This window comes from Perna viridis, chromosome 13 (assembly GCF_037379345.1).
Source record: "Perna viridis isolate PV_CMFRI_1.1 ecotype Kerala chromosome 13, ASM3737934v1, whole genome shotgun sequence".
In the NCBI taxonomy this organism is placed as follows: domain Eukaryota; kingdom Metazoa; phylum Mollusca; class Bivalvia; order Mytilida; family Mytilidae; genus Perna; species Perna viridis.
In genome coordinates, this window is record NC_142457.1 from 25,073,396 (window position 1) to 25,090,928 (window position 17,533).

The following is a 17,533-nucleotide window of genomic DNA, read 5'->3' on the forward strand; positions in this document are numbered from 1 at the left end:
TGTGATATGAACACTCCATATGCAGGTGCTGAAGGGATGTTGCCACAGATGAAAGGGCAACTCTTTCACTGTACCTGTGTATAATGATGTTTTGGGGCCAGCAGCCTGTCCTGTGGTGTGAGGGTTTTTTGGGTGGCCTTGAGACTGATAGGGTTGTTGTCTCTTTGACATATTCACCATACCTGTTCTCTTTATATTACTATAAATAAGTATTTTTTTTTATAGGGTTGTACATGCACACTGTTTTTCAGATGAACTAATGTTGTAACAACAGAATCTCCATCTTACATGTACATGTATATATCCTAATACATATACATGCAAGAGATACATAATGTAACAAGTCCTCTGACCACAAAAATGTGAAATAAAAAATGGTGACTTCAATGAAGTACAGGTCCATGTCAGAATTAGGCATTAATGCAACAAATTTCTTTTTTCGGAAAGCTTTTAATGCCCAGAAGAAGCAGCAGGCAAAAGAAATATGAAGGAAGTGAACAACATCACAAGAAAACTTGCAGGGAATAAACAAACAGCTGAAAACCTGTTAACAACAAGGAAGGACATGTCCTGACAGATGAAAAGGCACAACTGGATAGATGGAAAGAACACTATGAAGAACTATTAAATCGTCCAATGCCAACAGACCCTCCAGACATTACACCAAGAGAAACTCCTCTAAACGTCAACGATAACAGACCAACTAAACAGGAGATGAGAAAAGCCATTAAGCTATTAAAGAATGGGAAATCAGCAGGTCCAGACGACATTCCAGCAGAGTCCATCAAAACAGACACAAACATATCAGTGGACATGCTATATTATCTGCTTGGTAAAACCTGGGATGAAGAAAACGTACCAGCTGCATGGAAACATGGACATATAATAAAGTTACCAAAGAAAAGGGATCTAGGAGAAGGCAAAAACTGGAGAGGAATTACCTTACTTTCTGTTCCAAGTAATACTGCTGGAAAGAATGAAGTCGGCTATTGACACATGTCTCCGCGATGAACAAGCCGGTTTTAGGCAAAATAGATCTTGTACAGACCAAATTACCATACTAAGAATAATCATTGAACAGTCTTTAGAATGGAATTCATCACCACATTTATGTTTTGTAGACATCGAAAAGGCTTTTGACAGCATTGATAGATCATCACTTTGGAAACTACTACACCATCATGGTATTCCAGAAAAAACTTACAAAAATAATTAGGTTGGCATATGAAACAAGTACATGCTAAGTTATTCACAAAAACACACTTACTGAACCTTTCAACATATTAACAGGAGTGCGCCAGGGATGCCCATTATCACCCTTCCTCTTTTTGGCTGTGAACTGGGTAATAAAATCAACTACAGATTCACAACTCAGAGGTATACAGTGGACTTTTCAAAAACATCTTGAAGACCTGGACTTTGCAGACGATATAGCCCTCCTATCAGACAGATGTAAAGACCTTGAAACAAAATTATCAACATTGGAACAACAGGGTAAAAAGATTGGACTCCAAATAAATCAAGGAAAAACAAAGACTATGCAGATAAATGAGAAAAACACAGCAAAATTCAAACTAAGTGAAAAAGAACTTGAAGATGTAGATAGATTTACATACCTGGGTAGTATTGTGAGCAATGATGGTAGTACAGACAAAGACATAAGATGCTGCATTTGAAAAGCAGCAGCTGCTTTTAATACTTTACAGCCAATATGGACATCCTCACAAATTTCCATCAACACCAAATTGAAAATCATTAATTTTAATGTAAAATCTGTGCTATTATACGCTTCTGAGACCTGGTGGACGACAAAAGCAATAACACTCGGGCATCAAACATTTACCAACAGATGTTTGAGACGCATTTTGAAGATCAAATGGCAAGATAAGATTCCAAATGAAGAAATATGGCAAAGGAGGAACCAGCTTCCTATAGAAATTCAAATAAGAAGGAGGAAGTGGACCTGGATAGGGCACACTCTTAGAAAGCCAAAAAGCACCATTGTAAGCCAAGCACTTAGGTGGAATCCACAAGGCCAAAGGAAGCAAGGACGACCCAAATACTCATGGAGACGATCAGCCTTACAAGAGGGAAAACAACAGGGCAAGACAAGACAAGCTAGCCCAGGACAGAAGAAAATGGAAATCCTTTGTCGACGACCTATGTTCAGGAATGGATGACAGGGTTTAAGTCAAGTTTTAATGCTCAATTTCAATGTACTGTTGAAACATTTGTAAACACTTATTCTGCAGGTTCAGCTTGACAGATTTTGTTCAAAATTTGTAGGATTGTTAAAGTCACCATTTGTAGTTTATCATTTGCAACGATGTTTTGATTCAACAAATAAGATAGGAGTTATGGGACTTTTGCACTGGACATATGACTAGGATTTACTTGTTTCATTCAAAAATTATCTCTTCCGATTTTCTAAGAAGCAATTTTATTGAAGAGTGTTTTCTTGATGTGTTGAATGCACTTCAGCAATTAATTTTCCTTTTTTTATGAAATGTACCACCACCTGCCTGATTACTATATGGATTTGTATAATTTACTTTTTTATTAATTGTCTAGGTAAAAACTGTTTTGTACAGGTGCTACACTGCATTGTTGATTATTCACTTTTTTAAAGAAAATGAACACTTGTTACCTAACATTTTGATACATGTACATGCAAATATGTTAAAACAAAACAAGACCTCAGACCACCAAAAATAGAAGAAGGGAACATTTAATAGTATGTATATATATATATATATATATATATATATATGTATATATATATATCTTGCATGTGACATCTCATGTTGATCAGGGAATTATTACCAAAAATAGTAGATTGATAGTTTTGGGCTTCCATCCATTGATATAAAATCATTTCAATAAAAGGGTATGACATTAGCTACCATGAACTGTGATTATCAAATGTTTTATTCTCGTTGACTGTCGGAAAGATTAAGTGTCAGTCTCTGTAAGAATCAGACAGTGGGTGAAACATGATATAAAAAAACCACCATTTTGAAAGTTTAATTAGTCTGTTGCACCATCAGAATCAAGGGGAAAAGTCAAGAATTTCCATATCACTTTGTTAAATTGGGTTATAGTTTCATTGAAATGCACTGGAAATGAACATTTCAAAGGCAGATTACTCATTCAAAAACCTAATTTTTCTAACATGCTACTGAAAAATTTCTGAGCAAATCCAGTGATTTGACATAAAAAAATTGAGAAAGCGCCCTTGACTGAAATATTGTCAGATTGGTAGGGTTTTGACATGCATGTTTCTGATTTTTCCCATTTTGCCTGATTCTTACAATTACTTACACTTGAATAAACAAAAGGCATTTCACTGCTTCTGAAAAATGTTTGGTTAAATAAACAGGTGCTTAATTTAAGTGCTGATTAAAATGAAGACTAACTTATTTACATATTTAATTGTGCATGTAATATTTTGTCAGAGATGAACATGTTGACAAGAGGGTGACCATCTCTATCGAAACAGTGAAACCTGTTAAAATAGAACCCTGAATAAAATGAAAACCTGTCTAAATCAGACCCTGAATAAAATGAAAGCCTATCCAAACTGAACCATGAATAAAATGAAAACCTGTCTAACCAAACCGTGGATAAAATGAAAGGCTGTCCAAACTGAACCATTAATAAAATGATAGCCTATCTAAACCAAATGGTCAATAAAATGAAAGCCTATCTAAACCAGACACTTTCTAAAGACCCATTATATGTATATAAGATTAAATGTACTTTGAACCTGGGTTTATCAAACACCTGTCTAAACCAAACAAACTCTAAGGGGTGTGGTTATGGCAGGTTTCACAGTACCTGCAATTTCTTTCATGTGTTTTCACAGTTTGTTGGTAAAATCAGAAGTATGCCTGTTTGCGTCTGTTAATTTGATATCAAAATAGAGTGATTGCAATAATTGTATATGGTCAAGAATGTTTTTATATTTGTTCAATGTAATATTCTTTTTTAGATGTTCAAAAGATCAAATGTCCCTAAAAAAACTACTCCACTCCCTCATATGGTGTATTTTAGAATACAAGTCAGGTGCTAAATTGATTAGTTATTTAAAAATTAACACTGTTATGTGTCAGTTATTATCATGCATGAGTTGAAGAAAAAAAAACAACTTTTATTTAAGTCACCTCGGACTGCTCAGTGGATGTAAGCAGACTGGTGGCATATTTGCCACGACAGTTCCAAGTTGGTTCTAGCAGTGCCTTGCACAGCATAGTATTTGATAACATATGATAGGTTTGTACAAGGCACACAATAATCAACAGAAGAAGAACTTGTAATCCAACAGCACCCAGATGAAAAGGACACAGTTACAAATGATAATCATATGATAGTTTACATTTGATTATCATATGGTTATCATGGGATTCTCATATGTATTAAAGTATTGGCTTGCTTAAGCATATGTGATCATGTGTTTGTGAAAAACTATATTTAACGTCTGATAATCATGATAATCATATGTAATGTGAAACATGTTAATTATATTATGTTAGATTCATATGATAATCATATGTTGCGCTGCACATGCTTCTCATATGTGGCACTTTTTGATTTGTACATACATGCATGCAGTACTTAAAAAAAACATGTAGTATATACTCAAACCCAGGTTGAAGTCAGGTGTTCTGGAAAAAGTGAGTAGTTCCTGCTCCTTGCAAGGGATAGGCAATAAATTCTTGATTTTTTTCTGATCAATTTCAGCCAAGTACCTGATTCTTATGAAGACTATTTCATCTTTTAAAAAAAATCTGCCAGGTTGAGAGGCTTAGTATTTGCTCCTGCCATACTGACTTATTTCAATATCATGACATTAAATAACTTTTTTGTTGTCATTGAAATATGTCCCGATCCTCTAACAATGAATTGCTTGTTAAAGTGTGCTTGTGAAGTTCATGTATATACATGTACTTGTAGCATGGATACATGTACTTTTTAGAACAGTTTTTATACCATTGCCACACAAAGTGGCGAGGTATTATATGATGCCCTCCTAAAAGTTGCGTGTCTATCCTTCTGTCTGTTCATCTGTCTGTCTGTTCGCCTATCTATCCTTGCTCCAGACATTTTTTAGATGATAACTTGAGAAGAAATGAATGAATTTTTTTTATACTTTGCACAGTTATTAGATATCCATAAAATACAGGTTAATTCGAATTTTCAGCAAAATCCAAAATGTAGTTTTATTTCTTAAATTTGGTTCATATAACTTTAAGGTATGTCTTCTTACATGTTATTTTAGGGGCAGACAAAATAGTAGAAGGTTGTGATTTTAAGATTAAAAGGTCTGTGTCAACTGTTAAATTTTCAAATTATTAAAAAATAATTTTCCAATTCATCAACTTTAATCTTTATCCAAAACAAATTAAGACTTCTGAAAAAACTACAGGGGAAGATGAAAACGCCAAATTATTATTCTGATCACATACTGATAGGTGTTGCTAATGTCACGGTACGAATAGGTAGCTGTTTGATCTATTAAAGTGCCCAAATACATTCAAATGATAATTTAGGTAGTCAGAAAAGACCATGAAATGTGATCCGATTTGACACGAATTAAAATATAGGTAATTTAAATGAGTCTATTTTGACATTTTTAAGTGCTACTTTAATGTTAGTTGATACTTTTTTATGGATAATGTGGGCAAACTGCATAGTTTCACGTGTGGCAAATGACATTTTGTCCTTTTGAACTGTTTTGATAATATTGATCTCGTATAAAAGTACACATTTAATATTGTTGAAGCTTTAAATGAAACATTGGCTTGATCAGCAAATTCTTGCTATTTCTTGAAAGCTCCATTGCAGGGATGTGGGGCATAATTGCATACACCCCCCTCTTTTCCAAGAAAATAACACAAAAACTATTGTTAATTGCTAAATATTGTATTGAATATGGCAATTTATCATGTTCATTCATTTCTTTTATACTGATTTCGTAATTACGCATAAGAGCATAAAGACAAGTTATCCAGAAAGATAAAATATCATGATAAGTGTATTCCCAGGTAATTGTATTTTTTTGGAAAGGGGGAAAAAGGGGGGGTCAAAATATTTGAATTAAGACCATAAAGACAAGTTATCCAGAAAGAATAAAAGAATGAAAAAAGAATTGCATGCATCTCCTTGAGATAATGTTAGATCATGTGTATTATATATATATATGATATTTATAGTCAGTTCCCGTGTCTTGTTATTGCCTTGAAATAATAATCAGGTATGGTCTATTTCTGTAGCAGCTGCTTTATGAGGTGGTCTTGTACAATTTTGGTTACTTTATATCATGGGGCCAAAATGAGTTTGGCACTCATCATGCTAGGCTTTCTTTACATTTAAGGCAGAATTTAATTTTCTGTCAGGCCTTATTTGGTAGTGCATCTCGTTCTCATTACCTCGACCATGGTTATCTCCCTTTTTAGGCATTAGATAATTTGATGTATTAGTTTGAAAAAGTTATGGTTGAAACACCGTTAAATTTTGATTCAGTCAAATAATAATTTACTGAGGTGGTTGTATGTTTTGTGCATACAATATTATTATTATTGATTAAAAAAAATGGCTGTATAATGCGGAGCATGACAAAGATATTTTTCTTTGATATTCAGGAAAGGGCTGAGTTGCCTTAAGGGTTTCATGTACACTCAATGTCTGTATCTGTGCTTTCTGCCATGGGTTTGTCCAAGGTACTTTGTGGATGCAACTTCACTGAGACTAGCCATAGGATTTTATTGAAATTTTGTAGGTGGGTTTAAAATTTACCATTTATACTTGATCATTTCTAGCAACTGGTCAGAGAGTAGACCTCTCCATTATCAAGACAGAAGCATTTCTCGCCAATCTACTCAACAAAATTTTAGTCCTAAATGAAAATTGTTGTATGATAGTTCATTTTTGAGAGGAAAATATCAGTAATCTATTTGATCTCTTACATTATGGACTTGAACTTGTTTCACAAAAGAGGATGAAAAATTGGTTATTGAAAATTACTTGTCGATGAGAACTACTCCTTCCTGGACCAGTACAGTTTTGATTGAGATTCATGAATGTTTGTGCTTCAAAAAAATAACTAGAGGTGAGGGACATAAAAAATTGTGTAGCAATCTTGTTTCATGACTTCTTGTGTATTTTAAATTTCAGGAAACCAGCCAGGACAGAATGAAGACACGGCAACCAAGACAGTTGAGCTGGAATTTGATCCACAAACTAAGTATGAGTGTTTCATATTTAAATGACAATTTGAAGTCTGTTTTTTACTTTGATTTTTCATAACACCCTTTTTATTCTAAAAATTAAGTAGCAGTCCTTCTAAAAATTAGACAGGAGGTGATTCATGCATGTCAAAAACCCACCAAATTAAATTTGATTTCTTCTTCAGAAACCCTTATTGATCACATAACCAATCTTTGTTTTTCAATTGGGGGTTGTGCTTTTAAGATAAAATTTATATAGATTGTACATGAAATAAGCACTTTGCAAGAGTTATTGTTCTTGATTATGTATGATTTGGTTGATTTTAGTGGTAATTTAAAGTGTGAGTTTCTCAAAAGTATAGATCTAAATAAATGACTATTGTCACATGAAAATATAGCATATGTAGACCAAAAAAGCGTCATCTGATCCATGGGTTTTTCTATACCATGAATCACCTTATCATAGGCAGTGTCTGAATTTTATATGGACTGGTACTTAAACAAAAACACAAAATATTCAACAATACAATTGAAAACCTATAATTACACGTCTGAAAAAAAGGTAAATATTAATTTTCATTAAAAAATTGAACCTAACTTTATAAATGAACCATTATTTGGTAAAATTTATAGTAATTTCAGTTGTCTCATCTACATAAGGCCACATACATACCTGTTAATCTTTGGAATTGCTCATGTAGGAGATCTCCCCCACTGACACACTCATTTGTACATAAAAGCAAATATTTGGTGTTAAAATTAGCAAAAAATTATATTTGGGAGATTCTTGAGTTTTCATTGGTTTTTTTTTTGGGAGTCGACTCCTAATGTGGGAGGGGGTGGTTAACAGATATGGTCAGTTTAAAAAAAAAAAAAAAAAAAGAAATAATTATTGGGGAGATTGAAACTTTTTATTTTCTCTTTTTAGAACCATTTCTAAGGACAGAAAAATTTCTTATGAGAGACAGCAAGAGCAACCACCTGAATTTGTTATTAAACCAAGAAGGCAATTTGTTAATGAAGGTCAAAGTGCAAAATTCAAGGCTTCTTTTGAAGGGTCAAGGTCAACTGTTTTGACATGGAGTAAAGATGGAAAAGTGCTACATTCTAGTCGAAGAAATAAGGTAAAGGTTTTTATGATAAAACTGTTTCTTTAGTATTTAGGTTTTGTTGCATTTGTCAAGGAAAAAATGCAATTTTTTTTTCATTATGAAATTGAGGTCCAAGAAGGGAATACAAACAGTAAAAAAAACAAAATTTTAATATTTTTCCAGTGGTCAGCATTCATTTTGATAAATAAAATTATTCATTTTGGTTCAAATTTTTCTTTGCTCAGTAATTTCTTAATATGACATTTGAGATTGAGTTGTAACCTTTACAATATATTGCTTCATAGAGAGAAAATGCATGTTATGATGGATTAACCCTATAGGAGCCAAATTGCTTGAATGTTTATTAAATTACACACAAATTCTGTGTATTTTGAATAAATTTTGAAAATTCTTGTATTTTTTAGATATATATAGATGAAAGAGATGTCCATGTTCTGGAGATAAAAGATGTGAGTTCCAAGGATGGAGGAATTTATACATGTACAATACGAAACTCAGCTGGGACAGCTAAAACTACCGCAGAGCTTGACGTGTATAGTGAGTTATTTTTATCAAACTTGATTAAATTTTACCAGAAATATAAACCAATTTTCATATTTTTACTCTTTTGAAAATATAACCATATGTTCCTTCTTATCCTTTTTATTTTCAGAGTAATTGGACTTAAGGAGGTAAACCTAGGGTAAGGGACGTAATTCTTGAAATCAGTGATATGTTTGTATCATATTCAATTTCACCAAAGCCTTTCAAGCTTTCGTCTGAAACAGAGTGAAATCAATCCAAGTTACTTTGATGCTTACATGAGATTTATGTTTATAAGGAGCCTGAATACAAACGTTTCAGTGATTTGTAAGAGTTGTGTCCTTTACTGTATGTCTACCTCTTTAAATTAAACTACTAAAACAGTTTGGGATTGGCTTATTATGTGTGCTACTTATTCCAATCTGACTATTTTTTTTTATCTTTTCAATAATCTTTTCTTTAATTATTTATTTTTGTATTTAAATATATTTTTCATCTTTGTCATGCCAAACATCACGATACTTCTCCTTAACACCTTTAATTTTATTGACAATTTATTTGAAATATCGGTACTTCATTTTTTTTATGTTGGTAGGAACAGACAGTTTTGTCTTGTACAAAACACAACTTAATGTATTTATGATCCATTTTTTCATTGCTTTTGTTTTTTCAGCCAAACCAAGAAAGTTGTCCATTGAAAAGGGGTACGTTGCTCCGTCAGTTGATTCGCCATTGTTTGATACCAAAGTATCTCCTGGGGACAAGAATGTAACACTGGAGTGTAAATTTTCTAGTAAGTCTGGTATATTTAAAATATTGTTATGTATTTGTTTGCTTAATAAGTTAAATATGATTGAAATGTCCTTGTAGTAAGTTAGTTATATTTAAAATATGATTTTTAAATATTTATATTGTAAATATGTTTAATAATTATGTTGTTGAAGATGTATACTCATTGGGTAGAAATTCTTGAAGCAGTTAGTTGTTGTCATAAAATAAGAATACAAAAAATACCAATCATATAAATATTGCAAATTTTGATATGGTTTACATACTGAATATTACATGTCAAAATCTGTATTACATACGGTATCAACCCAAGACTCCTATATCACCTAAAAGGCAAACAGCCTGCGGGATGATAAAGGTCGAGGGTTGATACAGCATGTTATACAGATTTTGATATGTCATGTTCATTATATCATATATTTCAACTATTCTTCAATATGAAGGAGTGCCATATAGGTCTAGGGGTGCGACATAGGTCTAGAGGTGTGATATAGGGTATGTGATATAGGTCTAGGGCTGTGATATAGGATATGCCATATAGGTCTAGGGGTGCAATATAGGGTATGTGATATAGGTCTAGGGCTGTGATATAGGATATGCCATATAGGTCTAGGGGTGCAATATAAGGTATGTGATATAGGTCTAGAGGTGTGATATAGGGACTATGCAATATAGGTCTAGGGCTGTGATATAGGATATGCCATATAGGTCTAGGGGTGCAATATAGGGTATGTGATATAGGTCTAGAGGTGTGATATAGGGACTATGCAATATAGGTCTAGGGCTGTGATATAGGATATGCCATATAGGTCTATGGGTGTGATATAGGATATGCCATATAGGTCTAGGGATGCAATATAAGGTATGTGATATAGGTCTAGAGGTGTGATATAGGGACTATGCGATATAGGTCTAGGGCTGTGATATAGGATATGCCATATAGGTCTAGAGGTGTGATATAGGGTATAAGATATAGGTCTAGAGGTGTGATATAGGGACTATGCGATATAGGTGTAGGTGTGCGATACAGGTCTAGGGATGTGATATAGGGTATGTGATATAGGTCTAGAGGTGTGATATAGGGACTATGCGATATAGGTCTAGGGGTGTGATATAGGATATGCCATATAGGTCTAGGGGTGCAATATAGGGTATGTGATATAGGTCTAGAGGTGTGATATAGGGACTGTGATAAAGGTCTAGAGGTGTGATATAGGGTATAAGATATAGGTCTAGAGGTGTGATATAGGGTATAAGACATAGGTCTAGAGGTGTGATATAGGGTATAAGATACAGGTCTAGAGGTGTGATATAGGGACTATGCAATATAGATCTAGGGCTGTGATATAGGATATGCCATATAGGTCTAGGTGTGCGATACAGGTCTAGGGGTGTGATATAGGTCTAGAGGTGTGATATAGGGACTATGCGATAAAGGTCTAGGGCTGTGATATAAGATATGCCATATAGGTCTATGGGTGCGATATAGGGTATATGATATAGGTCTAGAGGTGTGATATAGGGACTATGCGATATAGGTCTAGGGCTGTGATATAGGATATGCCATATAGGTCTAGGGGTGCAATATAGGGTATGTGATATAGGTCTAGAGGTGTGATATAGGGACTGTGATAAAGGTCTAGGGCTGTGATATAGGATATGCCAAATAGGTCTAGAGGTGTGATATAGGGTATGTGATATAGGTCTAGAGGTGTTATATAGGGACTGTGTGATATAGGTCTAGGGCTGTGATATAGGATATGCCATATAGGTCTTGGGATGTGATATAGGGTATGCTATACAGGGTTAACAATATAGGGTCTAAACAGACACTTATAATGCATAAACAAAAGAGGTTTATTTTGATCTAAATATATGATATATGTATTTAAAGGAGTAACCTATTCTCAGCAGCATGTAGAAAGATGATATAATTATATAACTAAATTGTAAGAAATCCAAAAATATCAAAAAGGGGTAACTCCTCATCAGCAGCGTTAAAAGAAATGATGATTACACATGTATAACAGTGGTTGGGAGAGATTTTTTTAAATGGGCCATTTTCTAGCATTCTCAATAAAATCTTTTTGATTTTAGTAAGCCATTTTTCAGCGTCAATGGGCCTATGGCCCTTGCCTTTCCTAATCACTGGTACAAATATGAAATGTGAAATAGATTATTTTTAGGTATTTTAGGAATACTAAACATATGAAATATATACAGTTATTATCATAAGTTTGCAGTTAAAAATTTGTGTGTGCCCAGCCCTTGAGATTTTTGAACGCAGGAAAATGGGCCGGGGAGGCATATAGCTCTCATACAGCAAAGCCATAGGAAATTTATTTTTTTTTGTTTTCTCCATTTGTCAGTGTGTCTTGCCTCACCATTTAATTCTCAAATATTTTTAGAGAGTAGACATAATTTTTTTACGATTTAAATCAGAAATTCAGTTTTTCAAATCAAGATATTAGTGTTATGTTTCTTTTTGTTATATTTCTGTTTTTACTGTATGAAACATTTGATTGCATCAATTTTCCTAAATTTTGTTGGCTTACTAAAATTGTCTGAGAGAGTGATATGTTTTAAATACATGTATCAACTTGACATATGCTGTTGGTTTATAGTTAGATCTTAATGAGACATTGATTAAGATGAAACTTTGGTTTGCTTCAATAATTTTTAGGCTAAAAGGGGGCTTTGTTTATGGACAACTTTATAACTTTTTCATTAATTTTACTGCCTGATATTTTCTATCTTAGGCTACTGCCATGATACTTATCTTTAGATAAATATTGGTAATTTAAAATGTTATCTTTACATCAGTTTGACTGTGACATCACCCGATAAACTGAATAAAGTCAGTTTTGAAAATTTGTATAAAACATCACATTATGTTGGGCTCACTGTAATATTTTGGGTTTCAACTTCACAACTGCCCTATTCCGCTTGTGTTGCTCTGGGAAAAAAAATCAAGAGTCTTGTTTACAATTGACGAAATATTTTATTTTCCTCCTTTCTTACCTACTTTAGATGCTATTGATGCAATAACATGTTGGTACAAAGATGGTCAACCTTTGAAGAAAGCTCTTTACTCAAAACAAACATTTGACGGAAGGTTATGTCGTCTCCTCCTTATACCTATCTCTGACAAGCATGATGGGAAGTATGAATGCTCAGCATCAAATACTGGTGGAGAAGTCAGAACTTGCTGCCGAATCAATGTCATGGGTAAGTGATGATAGCAATAGTTTAGGCCAAGGAAATGTTTAGTCTTGTTTCCTGATACCAGCAAGGAAAACGTGAGGTAAGAAGGTAGGAAATATATTTTATTTTTCAAAAACATTTTACATAGAAACAAAAGGGAAATAATCTAGAATTTAAATATGCTTGAGTCAAAATTGCTATAAAATGTAAAGAGTAGGCACAAAGAAAATAGGGTAGGTAGAGTAGCAGTAACAGACATTTTATTTGTGGCCTTATTTTCAATTTTTAATTCCACTGTGTTAAGATGTTTGGAGCATATACTGGGCATGTGTATGTTTGTTCAATCTGTTGAAGCTTTGGAATTTCCTGCCTTGTTCCATTTTCATCCTGCCATACATCTAAGTTTAATTAAAATATAACTATGGCATACACTTTTTTAAACACATTTGATGATGGAAAGTGGGAGAGCTCAGCATCACCTTTATATTGCTACAGTCATGATCAGTTAAGACATGCTGCTTGGTCAATATCAACAGTATGTGGGTAAAGCAAAAGTGATTTGGGCATAATTTACATCAGTTCTTGTTCTGTCTGTCTGTCTGCCCGCAAATTGGACTATTACTAAAGAGCACTTAAAGAGAATGATGTTTTGGTACTCTGTTAATCTTGACTACTGTGAAAGTACTTTAATTCGTGGGTACCAATTTTCGTGGATAAGGGAAGAAACACAAGTTCATGGATACTTGTATTTGTGGTTTTGAGGTTTTATGTATACATATCAATGGAAATCTCTCTTTCGTTGGGAAGCAAATTTCATGGTTTGGCCTACCAACAAAAACCACAAAAATTGTACTTTCACAGTAAAAAGCACTCACTTTCTTGTGTCATTGTTTTTATTTGTTGCCCTTTAGAATTTTGGACTTTGAAACTTAAAAAATGTGGGGTGGGGGTATCATACTTTAGTGCACGTGCTTATTTGTTTTTCCTTTATACTTCTGAAGCCAGAAACCATGAAAAGGTTAAACCTATTTCATTTATATGATTTATAACAAGTGAAAAATATGAATTGATACTAGTAATACTTGGCAAATATCAAGACTTTAAGGTGTATTTATCATAGTTATTTGTTTAAACATCTAAAACACTACTTAAGATGCTATCTTTTACATTATCGCCTTAAAAATTCACATAAACAATGATGTGTGACCACAACCTGTCATGACCTGTTTATATGGGGTCATGGGTTATAAATCATACAGAAGATTTTAAACAATGATATTTATATTACTAATATGACTTGTTTATGATACACATAAGGTTTTGATGACTGTCATTAAGAGCTAATTGTTTTAAGTATTTAAAAAAAATGATGTAGGAAGGGATGAGTTTTAATGACTGTTTAGAACCTATTGTTTGAAGTACATATATTTACAAAATTGCGTAGGAAGAGATGGAAAAGATAAGTTATTGCAAAATTTCTGAAATAAACTGCCTAATTTTGTTACTAAATATGCTTAAGCATTGAAATATAAGGACAATTCAGAGACAACTTAGGGGTAGGAACCCTCATTTTGTTATTCTGTTCATAATTTAGGCAAAAATACTATATAATTGAACTCTTCATCAGGGGCGGATCCAGACACTTTGAAAAGGAGGGTTGCCAGCCAGGGTTCCTCAGAAAAAGATGTGCTAGGACATTACTTACTATTTTTGTCAATTTTACACGTGATAATAACAAATTTTTCAATAATGAAAAGGAGGTGTGACAACCTCCTGCACGGCCCCTGCTCTCCTTTCCTAAATTTTTGCATCTTCACTCACCTTACATGTAGACTGTGAATGAAAAACAACTATTTGGGTCAGTACATTTATGAATCAGTTGATTCCAAGGTATTGAAGATCTAGAAAAAATATAAATACATGTATCTTGCATGCAAGGGTGTCTCATTACAAAGTAAATACTGTTAAGGTCGGAATGCTTTCGCTGAAGGGTTATTTGAAAAGCAAATAGAATTTAAATATCTGTGTAAACAAATAAATGCAAAGTACTTTAATAGGCAGACTCGCCTTACAGGGTCAAATGGGGCTTAACTTCAATTTACTTCACAATATTTGATATGAAACAGCAGGTATTAAATTCTAAGTTGTCAGGAATTGTATTATGTATATTGTCTAAAAAAAAAAAAACAGGGAAAATTTCTATAGGCCTGCCAAAGTTTGTTATTTGGTTCTCTCTTGTATTTTCTAAAGGTGCTCCATTATCAATTATAATCATTATTTTAATATCACTAAAAGAAAAAGAAAAAGTGCTAAAGGTATTTACTTAAGAGGCTCTAGTGAGGAACACATATCAAACATAGTGCAAATACGTTATCCTCCTCACCACGGAGGAGTGCAAGTAACCTTTGTATATAGTATTTAATGATTTAGATTTTTGAGTTATATGCTGTGCATTTTGATGCTTTTCACCATATCCATTTTCATCATGAAAAAAAAAAAACAATGCAAAGAGCACCCTCATCATTTATTTGGAGCAAGAAAACATTAAAAAGAAATTTGTCCTCCCTCATTGGTTTTGGCCTTTATCGCCTCTTCCAAAGTCTTTTTCAGAGACCGGGATCAAATAGCAAGATATTTATAGTCTTTGCTTGTTATAGAGGTCTGATCAAGTTTTAAAAGGATAACTTTCGCTTTGATCTTTAAATTTGTAAAATATACTTTTATATATTCTTAGTTTCCTAACACATTTTGACCTTATAGTGCATTGCCCTATTTCCACAGGGTGTCTATTTCACTTTTAAAGTCAAGTTGTGAAATTGAAGCACTCCAACAATATTGAATTAAATATGATCTGTTAATTTTTGTATCACTCGCTTGTTAAAATGTTATGATTTCTGATTAAGCTAGAACATCTTATCTTAAAGTCCCTCAAGTCATTAAATCCAAGTCCTTTTAAAACTCAGGCAAAATTCTTGTATCTGAAAACTATTTTAAGGAGGTGATGACCACTTCTTATCACTGGTAATGGAGAAATCAGGGCATATTTTGGTTGAAAACTTGTAATGAGTATAATCTTTGTCTTGATTGGAGATTTTAGGGCCATCTGCAGGTGGGTGAGGGGGAGAGTCAAGGAGAGGTAATCCCCACCTATATGTGAGAAAACTTTTGAAAAATAGAGCAATTATTGGGAACTTATGGTGCTATTTGAACTTGATTTTATGAGTTTGATGTTTCATAAATAGCAAAAAGGGTTGCAATTGCACCCAACTCACCCCCTGTTTGGACGGCCATGTTTTTTGTGTTATGTTTAATTGAATAAATTAAAAATTACTGCAAAAAGATGTTGCAAACACGGTCTTAATTCTTTTATTAATCTGTTAAATAATGAAATTACTTTATAACAATAATGGTTAGGGTGTTTCAACTGCCTGATTCTTACAGAGACTTGCATTTAAGATTAATATAAAATGGTGTTGATATTCGTGCCTTGCGTAAAATCTTTGTAAAAATTTCTAAAGATAGAAAGCTACTGTTTACTCAGAGATTTGTAAAAACATGTAAATTACATTATGAGTTATCTAAATTTTACAATTTGATTAAAAAGAAGGAAAAGGAATTTTAGATTTGAATGATGAATGTAAGTTTAATTTAAAAATGATCTTTCATGAATTTTCATCAGGATATGGACTTTTAATAAAAATTTATCTTGTCATTTTTTAGAGCACTTTAACTTTTTGAATTTTTTTTAGGACGTTTTTAAGTGGGTGTTTTTGATGACATTTGAATGTGTGACATAGTTGGCATTCTATACCATATAAAAGATTGGTCTTGTTTGATGATCCATATGTGGTAAATGATTTGATTTGGATGTCAAAATGCTTCTTTTGTGATTTCGTTTAATTGATTTTTTTTCTCAATTTTATTCTTTATGGTAGATATTCTTTTTTTTTTAATGAAAGAGTTTTTGATAAATTATATGTTGAATTTCATCTAAGAACTTCTAGAAAATTATAAATTGTTGCATAAACTTTATTGATTCTTTTCAAGTCTCTATAATTTTAAAAATTGATTCTGGATGTAAATTTTATTGAACAGGAATAAAAATATAAAAAAATTATAAAAAAAGAAGAAGTGATTCACGTTAAACAGTTATGTGATTGATTTCCGCTGACAGCAATATTTATGGTTCAAAGAATTGCTAAATGTATTTTTGTGTCTTTTTATTAAATTTAAAGGTATCTCTATAAATTGTGACTCAATTATAAAGTTTTTCATTGGATATTAGAGTGTTGACATAATAAAACTCAGTTGTCAGTGAAAAGGGGTATGACTGATTTAATTTGAAAGGAGACGATTTGGGTGTAAACATTTATGATCAAATGAAAATAGTCCGGATTTCGATACCGGTTAAAAGTAGATCTTAGTTTTCGTAATAGATAAAAAATTCAGATGAATTTTTTCTTTATGAGGATTTATTATTGAATGTCTAAATCACAATACGGAAATCAGTGCAGACATGGATTTTATTCAGATATAGACACTCTAAATGATTGATTTGCTAGGATTTAATGTTGAAGTGTTTCTGGTTTAGTGTGACGAGGTTTGAAAAACCCAGTTAAATCATTTTTACCAGTATTTTGATTTTGTGAAAGATTGCGATCTTACTTTCTGGAGCATTGG

The 17,533-nt window shown here is 32.8% G+C and overlaps 1 protein-coding gene across 4 annotated transcripts in view; it reads left to right on the top strand.

Moving 5' to 3' along the window:
* The window catches only part of LOC148600081 (uncharacterized), a 103,896-nt gene that overhangs the window by 10,156 nt on the left and 76,207 nt on the right, over window positions 1–17,533 (top strand). For all 4 annotated transcript variants that reach the window (XM_088558055.1, XM_088558052.1, XM_088558054.1 and 1 more), the window contains exons 2-6: window positions 7,174–7,243; window positions 8,155–8,350; window positions 8,743–8,875; window positions 9,534–9,653; window positions 12,680–12,877. In XM_088558055.1, coding sequence (XP_088414181.1) covers window positions 7,174–7,243; window positions 8,155–8,350; window positions 8,743–8,875; window positions 9,534–9,653; window positions 12,680–12,877 — 717 coding nt within the window. The remainder of the gene's footprint in view (window positions 1–7,173; window positions 7,244–8,154; window positions 8,351–8,742; window positions 8,876–9,533; window positions 9,654–12,679; window positions 12,878–17,533) is intronic.